We start from the raw sequence: 10,853 nt of genomic DNA on the forward strand, positions 1-10,853 counted from the left end.
CTCCAGTGAACAACAGTCTGTGTAACTTAAAGTGCAGCCAAGCACGTATTTTTAGCCTGTCTCCACCCGCTCTCATTAAGAAAAATTATCAAGGGTGTAGATGAAGAGGACATTGGTGGCCGTGTGGGTTCGGTTCTACCATCTTAAGTCCATACCCAAGGCTCAGCGTTTTTGCTTATTACTGATTTTCACCGAAAAATACCCAGATGTTTTAAAAGGAGCAGATCAATTTAAACTGATTTTCACCCGGATTTTATGTTTCCGCGGAGCCAAAAGTTGTTCATGTTCGTGTGAGGTTATGTAACAGTGCCCTCTTGTGGCGAAATTCGGCATGCTGGATGGCTTTGAACAATAAAAACCGAAAACGCTGAGCCTTGTCAAAAAAGGTTTACTGCTCTTTTAATGACTTCCAATTTAATGACAAACAATAAATGGCATTACAGAGTTTTTACCGAACTCGTTCGGTAAAAACAGGACAACATCTAAACAGCAGGCTCACGGTGTCCTTATGTAGCGGCGATCGAAGGCAGATTAACATAACTCTTCATCGGTGGCAACGGTCTGATCTTGCGTCCTGCCCAGCCTCCCTTCCTCTGCCACAAGCCACTTGAAGGGCGAATGCCGAGCCAGCGGTTGCGACCTGCTTTCCCGATGATTTGCTTATTGTGATCGACATTGGACACGCGGCCCACCGTCACCATGCAAGTGTCCAGCACCTGTCACAACAATGAAAAATATGTTTAAAATCTTGATTTCCCCCCCCCCCCTTGCATGACAAATAAGCCTAAAGAACCTCACCTGAACTTGCCGTTTTGATGGAAGCTGGACAATTGCTGTTCCGTTTACTTTACGGAGCAAAACCCCACTTGTGCCTGAAAAGAAAAAGTGTGGTTTTACTGAAACGTCAAATTACAGTAGCTAATAAACCGTGTCAAGTTGAAAAAACAATACAGATGATTACCTGCAGCGCGGATATACTCTGCTCCCTTCCCCGGATAGATCTCTAGGTTGTTCACAAGTGAGCCCACAGGTAGAGCCCCAAGTGGGTAGGCGTCACCCTCATTGGCTGAGACTGCAGAGTGGAAACAACTGGTGAGGGCCAGACGGCAAAACACAAGCCAAAGAACTCCCACTACAACTGCAAAGCACCGACCAGCAATCTGGAGAGGCGTTTTAACTAAAACCGGTGGTTAAATTGAAAGGTGAACTCTTGCTGCACCTGCCATGCGTCCAATAACTGCAGATGTTTTGAGGATGTCTCCAGACTGCATGTTCTCTGTGGCGATAATCCACCGTTTCCTGTTACCTCCTGCTATCAGAGCAATGTCTGCAGATCTGAGCAGAAAGCGCACAACAGATTATCACAGCATGACATTGACTCCATCAGCATTTGTTGACGTGTTAACGAAATGTGTTGTATAGCAGGGATGTTTCAGAGGCACCTCACCTGCATGGGTCGTAGCGGACTTCAACAACCTTCTCATCGAAGGGCTGGCCCTCTTTGCCTGGTTCATAGTTCAGCCGCTGGAAGTCAATCCAGCGGTATCTTTGTTTGTGGCCACCGCCTATGCCGTGTGTCTGTATCTTTCCTTCACAGTAGATAAAGATGAAGTTATTTTAAAATTCAGATTAGAAGAAGCATGCGCACGGTGCAGCCAAAATACCAAAAACACCACGTGGAAAAGAACTTGAACTTTGAAGTAACTAAATAACAATGACAAGGGGAGCTAGACAGGTGAGTCGTGTGAGGTTGAAGGCCAGTGGGCAGTATGTTGGCTCGAACAAAGATCTGACTATAATGCTGTGTCCCGTTCAACGTTCGAGGTCGGAATTCCCCAGTTGAAATGTCTAATTTCCAACCTCCAAGCGTTACAGGTGCATGATGCCGAATGTGAACAAAAAACATGGCAGACCGTGACAAAGGTAAATGTATAGCCAACTGAACTGTCAGCAGTGCAGCCTCCCTACATATAAGAATGAAACGGAGGAAAAACAATGAAGTAACACGTCGTTATACATTTTATTTTACGGCACTTTTATAGGCGAAAACGTCCAAAATGTACATGCAGAACAGGTTTTAATATATGAAAGTATTTTTACTAAATACAGGCAGATATACTTTATGTTGCCTTTTAAGTTCATGGTTTACCATTAACACTATGCACCTCCATGGGTGCTGCCATTGTTTGACATCAAACAGCTGCTTCTCCATGAAGCTGAGGTAGATGGATTTGCCCCGAGTTTACAAGTAGGAACTCTAGTTTGAGGGGGCGTTCGGTTATACTTTTCTAGTCGGAGGTCAGAAAATCCCAACTCAGCGCTTCAATATGCGAGGTTTCAAAGCACTATGATGCAACTAACTCCAGAGGGGCGAGATCGTCAGTGCCCAAATTGCAGGTTTATTGGTCACAAAAAAATACTGAATTATTTAGTGTGTCACGAGGAAGTCCCCAAAGTTATAATGGCATAAGCCGAACACAAACTGCATCAGCATAGAGGAACTGGTTGCAAGTCGAAGCTCACCAACAGGGGTAGACAGATAATGAACAGGACAGTTGCTAAACACCAAAAAGCTATGGCCTAAAAATACCACCACAAACTTGTCAACACCTCTGTAACCCAGTCTCAAAAAAAAAAAACTACGCCAGGAGCGTCACAAAGCTGGAATTTATGGCGGGGCTGCCATAAAGAATCCACTTGCATCTACAGTCAACACCCAAAGACACAAGCTGATGTAAGAAGCAAAAAACCCGGACCACTGAGCAATGGAAAAAACAAGTTCTTTAAACTTTTTGTTCCTGAATCCAGGCAGATTTACGTTTGGAGAAAGCCAAAGTACACTTTCAACCGACCACATCTGTGCCCAACTGTTAAACATAGTGTTGAAGCAGTAATGGTACGGGCAGACATCTCAAGGGAGTCATTAGGTCTGATGCTTTCTCTGCATGTTCGTATGAAGGCCGAGGAACACGAGGCCATTTCACAGAACCTAGTGCACCCTATGTTCCCATATGATATTCCCATACTCCATGAAGATAATGCCCCCATACACACTGCTCACCGAGTTCAAGAGGGGTTTCATGACCGCCCAACCACCAGATCTAAACACCACTGAACCTCAACGGAAAGTTCCGGAGTGAAAACTACCGAGTGGATTCCTACTTCCTTCATCGCTTAAAGAACCGGAGGCTTTTCTTCTTTGAAGAACGGGCCCATATTCCACTAAACACAGTCCAGAAGTAGTAAAACTTAATCAAAAAAGGTACCTGATATTAAAGGAAAGGTAAATACATGGGGAAAATAGTTATGAAGATATAATAAACTGTGGCATCAAATGAATGATTGAAAATAAACAGCTTACACAACTAAGATTTGCCTCTGAAAGTAAGTGTTTCAGCAGAATTCCCTCATCTTCAACAACTTTATTAATGTCAACACTAAATCTATTTTAACCACTCAAGAGAAATCTCCCGGATCACTTACATAAAGGCTCTCACGTCACATCGGCTCAGCACACAGAAAATAAGACCTGAAGTATTGTGATCAGAGGCCATTATATTTTGTTTTGTATTTTTCCAGTTTCCCTACACTGAAGGACAGACAGCGTTACCCCTACTCGCTGCTTTCTGCCATCTTATCTGTGGAAGCTGATTTTGATTACACGTTTTGTCTCTTCTGTATTGAAGAGCGACGCCCTTGGGAGTTTCTAGCCGTGTCCCAATTCAACAGCCACATCCTTCAAATGCTGCATTTGAAGACCGATTACATCAAAGCGGCGTGCCAAGGCTGTCCCGTTCTGAAAGCTCCTTCAAATGCGGCCGAGAATTGTCAAGTCAATTTTATTTGTCTAGCCCAATATCACAAATTACAAATTTGCCTTAGGGGGCTTTATAGCAATACAACATCCCGTCCTTAGACTCTCGCATTAGATAAGGAACAACTCTCTAAAAAAACCTTTTAGCAGGGAGGAAAAATAGGAGGAAACCTCAGGGAGAGCAACCGAGGAGGGATCTCTCTCCCAAGACGGACTGACATGCAGTGGATGTTGTGTGTACAGAATAAAACACAATACAACATTGAGAAAGGACAGCAGAATTATAATGGAATGCGGCCTCCTTTTCCCGAATTTGAAGGATGCAACGGATGGATCGTCCATGGACCACAAGTCCAGTATGCATTTTGGTCTGGTTGGATTTTTTTTCCCCCAAAAGATAAAATGGCGTTGTCAACTGCGGACATCAATTAGACAAATCACACGCTAGCACCGGCAGTGAAGCATCTCCGATTCTTTGAATAAATGGTAAAACAAAATACATTTTCTGGCCCCATTTCTAATGTTAAGCCCAGCATCGTTAAACCTGCAGTGCGGAAGTTTTATCCCCCCCTTCTGGCAGTGAGATTAATTACTTCTCTTCTTTCAGCACTCTCCACCGAGGAAAGCTACACCGATGGCTATCAGTGTCTGTCCTCGCCGTCGATCGCTTTCTTTAATCCTTCCTCTAAACGCCAAGTTTCTTTCTTCACTGCAGCATCAGAGAACTTTTCTTGGCCGCTTCTTGGGGGGTTTTTTTTTTTCGCCATAGCTTCCAAACCCGGAAGCTTTCTGGTCTAAGGCCCTGAAGGCAAGCCAATCGGAGGCATACAAACACTTTCGTCACAGCGAAGTTCAGCTCTGACAAAGCAATCACAGATACAGACAGTGGCTAGTCATAGTTGGGGGCGTGGCGTGGGCGGAGTCTGCGTGGGTGGGGAAAGCGCGGTATTTAAACCCATCGTGGCTTATGCTGCCGCTCGACAGAGCACGATAGATAGAAAAACTGAGTCGTATTGGGTCGGATTGTCCATACAGGACTGGCCCAACGACCCAACTGAATGGCCAGAGGTGTCGTTTCCTGACATTTTTTGTTATCTGGTTGAGTCTCCAGGTAAGAGACACTTAGCTACAACCTTAGATAGGATTACACAAACTGCCTGTAATATCAGTATCCTACGGTCTGTATTGGTATCCTACGTTCATTAACGCTATGATATAAAGACTAGTATGTCTTAGCATGTTAAGACAAAAATGAGTGAATTCCATGCACAGTTTGGGCTGTAGCAGCGACGTTACTCAATGCTGTTAGCCTATGTTTTGGCGATGTGCTATATCACACAGGGATCTACTCGCACTACAACCTGAAGAGTTACAGCAGGTCCCTGGAGGCTCACGCTTTTTTTACCAGTGGATTTGTGGGGGTGGTATTACGTCACAAAATGTCAGGGTGCGACATTTATTTATTTCACTGCGATGTGAAGCCATCCTGGAGGGTTACCGAAAAACCTCATCGGACCTGGGTTGCGGTGCAGGGGGACGGGACAGTTCTGACAGGTCATTGCGACTGCATGGCAGGGGAAGTGGTGTATCTGGAGTGCCTATGACTATTAAGCTTGATATATTTCACACTTTGTATTTCCACAACTACTGTTTCTGCTTTTTTCTTTTCCAGTCTGGATGAGTCGTGTTTCCATGTGGCTGCTGTTCTTTTTAAATTAGAGCCTTGCGTTAGGATGGGGTTTAATAAAGTCCCATGTACCATCAAAGCCTGCACAGGGAATCAGGTCTGTGTAAAAAAAAAAATTGAGCCTGCACTTGTACCAGAAACTACTCTGAGCAAACATCAGCAGGAGGAAAAGGGAAAATAAAAGCCCCAATCCCAAAAGCCTCTACTTCACAGCAGCTGCAATTTCTGACCATGCTGGCTGGCAAATCATCACATGCAGTGATGCTGAACAGTTTCAAAGCTTTCGCCACACCATCCAAGAAGCCATGGTATTTCAGCCTGCATGAAGTGACCGAAGAGGAGGTGGACAAGTTGGAGAGAGCAACCATCAGCCAGGCATCTTGTGTGCAGTGGCCTCAGGAGCAAGTGGATCGCATTACAGGCTCCATAGCGCACCGTGTCCTGACTGCTGCCAATCCAGGCAGGTCGTTAATCAATGACATATGCCGACAAAGACACAGGCCTATTATGAAGCCATGGATCCAGTGGGGGAGACACCATGAGCAAGATGCCATCAACACATACCGCTATACTCTTGGAGTTGGAAGTCTCACAGCCAACATATCATCGCCCACATACATCTGTGCACCAGTAGACAAAGAAAGCCCCAATATATCCCTTCCCTCATTGATGAAATAAAACACGTGTGCTGCCTCATCCAACTCCGGCGGAATGAGGGGGCGGGGTCCTGCCCCGCAACACAACCCACAACAAAACTAACCCAATATTCATGCCACTTCTGAAATAATATAACACTTGGATAAAGCAAAGTTACCTGTTATGAAGTGCCAACTACACACATATACATGTCTAGATGTAGGATCCCATAAATGTCCTGACATATCCTGCCGCCTGATAGCCTGCAGCCGCTTTGTTCACCTTGCTGGTTCCGTTAAGTTTATTCGGCAGTATATAAAATTTTAGTTCGGGATTTTTAAATTTATTTGATGTGCAGAACGCTACACAACAACTTTTCGGCATGGTAGTGAGCAAAGATAAAAAGTAATAGTAATAGCAAAGATCAACGACCTCAAAAGGTCTACCGGCCTTAACTCGAAAGATTTGTTTTCCCCCACGGCATAAACGGATGTGACGTTTTGTGGGCGTTCCCATAAATGCTGACTATCTATTGCTGGTTGACATAAAAGGCATCACTATGCATCACTTCCAGTGCACCAGTGCAGGAATGCAGTGTATGAATGTCGCCACAGACACCAGATTTAAGACTCCAGTATACTGAGAAATACAGATTTACCTGCGGTGATAGACTTCATCATTATTGTGGGAACTCATTTGGCAAGAGCTTGAATGTCACGGACATTCATTTATATGTAAAAGTCCCGCATTCCAGCTTTAAAGGACACGGTGGTCTACTGAGGCTTCCCAGCTGCGTAATTAGCTGAATGTCAACTGAAGCTGTCATGGTTGCTAGGCAACAGGAGTGGCAGGAACAGCTAGTGACGCAGCTGGAAATCCTCAGTAGACCAGACCGTCTAACTTAACAACACTCGGTTCTGGCCTTCCCGTGTCCTTCGAAGGATGCGGCCCCTGAATTGAGACTGACTATGCATGTGATAGCACACAGCACTCTTCCAGCAGACTGCATGGTGCCTCCTAGTGGCTTTACAACAGACATACAGAAATGCTCCACTTTCTCTGTTGCTCCCTATGCCATGTCGTATATTCATTTAATCTATTTTGTGTATTTATTCGTATTTTGTATATTATGCGTAAAGCACTTTGTAACTATGTTTTTAAAAGTGCTATATAAATAAAATTGTTTGTTTGTTTGTTCTTATGGTCAAACATGCCTGAAATTTTTCTTACAGGGTCTCAATGTCACAAGTTACCAACCCTGTATAAATTCATGTTACATTTTCTATTCAATATTTTTAAATAAAAAAAAAATTGAAGTTAAGTTTTTATTTTAGGAACAAGTCTTGTTTCTCTCTCAATGTCAGGCGAAGACTAGTTGAAGCAACATTCTTGCCTGTTCTTGACTACGGTGACTTACTGTCCATGAACGCATCAGCCCATTGTCTCCATATGTTAGACACTGTGTATCATAGAGCATTACGGTTTGTTACAAACTAGAGCCCTCACTCATCACTGTGTCCTTTACTCCAAAGTCAGTTGGCCTGCTCTATCAACACAGCAACTTAGTCACTGGTATGTTTTTATCTATAAGGCCATTCTAGGCACCCTCCCCTGTTATTTATCTATCTTTCTGTCCATGAAACGTGGCACTTATGGGTTACGGTCTCAGGACACCTTGCAAATGACTGTTCCTAAAGTTTGGACTGAGCTGGGCAAGAAGGCCTTCATGTTTTCTGCACCATCTGCCTGGAATAGCCTGCAGAATAGACTTAAACTCCAGGGCTTGGTTACTCTATCTGGCTTTAAAGGTATGGTTAAGTCTATGGAATCAGTCTGTTGGAAATTGTAAATGTTTCAATTGCTAACAGGTTTGTATCTTTTCCCTTAATTTTTATGCTATTTTGCACTTTGAGCTATTCTGTTGTCTTCGTGTGAGTGTGTGCTGAAACCGATGTACTACTGCTATTCTTGGCCAGGTTTCTCTTGTAAAAGTGATTTTAATCTCAATGGGACTAACCTGGTTAAATAAAGGTAAATAAATAATAAAATATTTGTTTAATAGATTAGTGTCACTACGTCCACTCCCTGTGTGTTTATGACTTTTTTTGGGGGGGGGGGTTCAGCTTTTATTATGACAAGACAGTAGAGATAGGTAGTTTGAGGTGAGGAGAGAACTGATAAGAGGAGAGGTCAATAGCCAAATTTCAACTGTGGATGCTGTGATCGGGTCAATTTTCTCACCTGTATAATCTCTGCCGCCTGTCTTTCTCATGCCAATGGGCCTGATTGTGTACTTCTCCCTCTGTTTCCAGTATCTTCGGTTCTGGTCCAGAGATGCTGTAGTGAGGAACCCTCTGCATTGTTGTACATTGCTGATAAAAGTTGCACTTGGCAATGACAGCGGATTGTTGGGGCTGATTTGAGCTCTCAGTTTAGTCTGTACAACTGCCTGTAAACACAAGTAGAAGCAGAACCTTAACAACTGCTTGCAATAGTGCAATTTATGACAACATCCTCAATTAAGGTCAATAATGAAACTACACCGTGTACCTGTGAAGACAAGCCGACAGGCGGGGACAGAGAGAGCGAGCGCAGAGCCCGCGTGAGACATGACAGCGCCATGGCGCTATCTTAACACGGCTGTAATAAAGAGAATAATAATAATAATAAAGGTTTTATGTGTTAGTGTCCTAGTTTCAGTAAGGGTGTTTTACCCCGTCCCTGGCAAAATAAGTCAACCAACGTTTCTGGATAACTTTGCCTGCTTACAACGGTCTCTCGTTGTTTGGCAGGAGACAATGTTGACCAGTCAGCACGTCCGTCTTCCCAGTCAGAATAATAAAATGCGATTCTGATCAATAAATCAATTAACTATTAATCATTACCCATCATTGCCGTGGATAAATGTCAACGTTACCAACAGTTGTACAAAGAAATTGACAAGCTAACGTTGGTTAGCTTAACCTCTAAGGCTTCATGTTCAGCTAACTAACTAGCTTGTGTCGGCTAAGGCAAGACTTAATGTAAAGATTTGCCACGTTTGTTGTAAAGAAAAAATTAACCCAATTTTGACAACCGTTCGTATCTTAGATTCGCTGTCATGTCAGGTATATAGTTGAAATTAAAACAACCTTTTAAATTAGTCCATCTATCCTCGACTGTGCGTCCTTTAAGGTCCTCCCACGTACTGTCGCGTACTGATGACGTTTGCCCAATTCTTCTTCGTGCATTTCGACATGGTTGATATCCATCTGTAATGTGGATTACTGCCACCTGCTGGTCAGAAGTATAAACCACAACACCTAATGAACCGCACAATGGCAAATGCAATTGCTTACTCTGTCTGTGGTCTTTACAACTTGTGTGTGTGTGTGTGTGTGTGTGTGTGTGTGTGTGTGTGTGTGTGTGTGTGCGCGCGTGCGCGCGTGTGTATGTAGTGGATGGATGTAATGGATGACGTACGTAAATTTCTATAATGTATGTTTGTGACGTGTATGTAAATGTATATAGTGTATGTTTGTAGGGTGGTTTACTGTACTTTAAGCACATAAGGTTTTTTATATTTACACCATCTGTTTATTTCTATATTGTTGGATATATGTCCGTTCTCTCGTTTGTTTTTTGTTTTGTTTTTTACATGGTGATGGTGGTCGCGTGGCTCGGGTCCTGGGCTGTTCCGGTGGCGTCTGGACACTGCTTGGCATCCTGCTCATCATATTCTTCATATATTTTATAAGTCCATTATAATTCTGTTGTCCTCTTTCAATGTTGTGTTATGTAAATTGTGTAAAACACAACATCCATTTCACGTCTGTCCATCTTGGGAGAGAGATCCCTCCTCTGTTGCTCTCCCTGAGGTTTCTTCCTATTTTTTCTCCCCTTTATCCGATGCAAGGGCCTAAGGACAGGATGTTGTGTTGCTGTAAAGCCCCTTGAGGCAAATTTGTAATTTTTGATACTGGGCTATACAAATAAAACTGACTTGACTCTCTCTCTCTCTCTCTCTCTCTCTCTCTCTCTCTCTCTCTCTCTCTCTCTCTCTCTCTCTCTCTCTCTCTCTCTCTCTCTCTCTCTCTCTCTCTCTCTCTCTGCTGGTGACTCAAAACATTGGGGAGGACAGGAGGAAAAACAACCCATGACGTCATGTTATTTTACACCAGTTGGCTACTTATCTCCCCCCATTTCTTATGTTCAATGAAAATTTAAGCAGTAAAACAATGGCTTACAAGATTTCTTGAAAACATCTTATTTAATTTTACAAAAACCATAAGAATCTGTCCCAAGGACCAATCTGCTGTGGTGAAGAGGGAGCTGCGTGGGAAGGCAAAGCTCTCAATTTACCAGTCAATCTTCTTTCCAACCCTCACCTATGGTCATGACCTTTGATACAAGCGGCTGAAATGAGTTTCCTCCGTAGGGTGTCTGGGCTCAGCCTTAGAGATAGGGTGAGGAGCTCGGACATCCAGAGGGAGCTCGGAGCAAAGCTGCTGCTCCTTCGCATCAAAAGGAGCAAGTTGAAGTGGTTCAGGCATCTGGTTAGGATGCCTCCTGGGCGCCTTCCTTTGGAGGTTTTCCAGGCACAGCCAACTGGGAGGAGACCCCAGGGTAGACAAAGGACTCGCTGGAGGGCCTACATGTCCAATCTGGCCTGTGAACGCCTGGGGATCCCCCAGGAGGAGCTGGAGGGCGTTGCTGGGGAGAGGGACGTCTGGAGGG

The 10,853-nt window shown here is 43.9% G+C and overlaps 1 protein-coding gene across 1 annotated transcript; it reads right to left on the reverse strand.

The window, feature by feature from the left end:
• Window positions 1-110: 110 nt before the first annotated feature.
• On the reverse strand, window positions 111-9,348 carry mrpl2 (mitochondrial ribosomal protein L2). Its single transcript, XM_056291361.1, has 8 exons — window positions 9,269-9,348; window positions 8,688-8,777; window positions 8,379-8,586; window positions 1,448-1,589; window positions 1,220-1,335; window positions 962-1,072; window positions 799-872; window positions 111-716 (listed from the first exon to the last, which is right to left on the reverse strand). Exons 2-8 carry the CDS (start codon window positions 8,757-8,759, stop codon window positions 507-509), a joined length of 933 nt encoding a protein of 310 aa, XP_056147336.1. The 5' UTR covers window positions 8,760-8,777; window positions 9,269-9,348; the 3' UTR covers window positions 111-506.
• Window positions 9,349-10,853: the final 1,505 nt, after the last annotated feature.

Source organism: Lampris incognitus, chromosome 13 (assembly GCF_029633865.1).
Source record: "Lampris incognitus isolate fLamInc1 chromosome 13, fLamInc1.hap2, whole genome shotgun sequence".
NCBI lineage: Eukaryota > Metazoa > Chordata > Actinopteri > Lampriformes > Lampridae > Lampris > Lampris incognitus.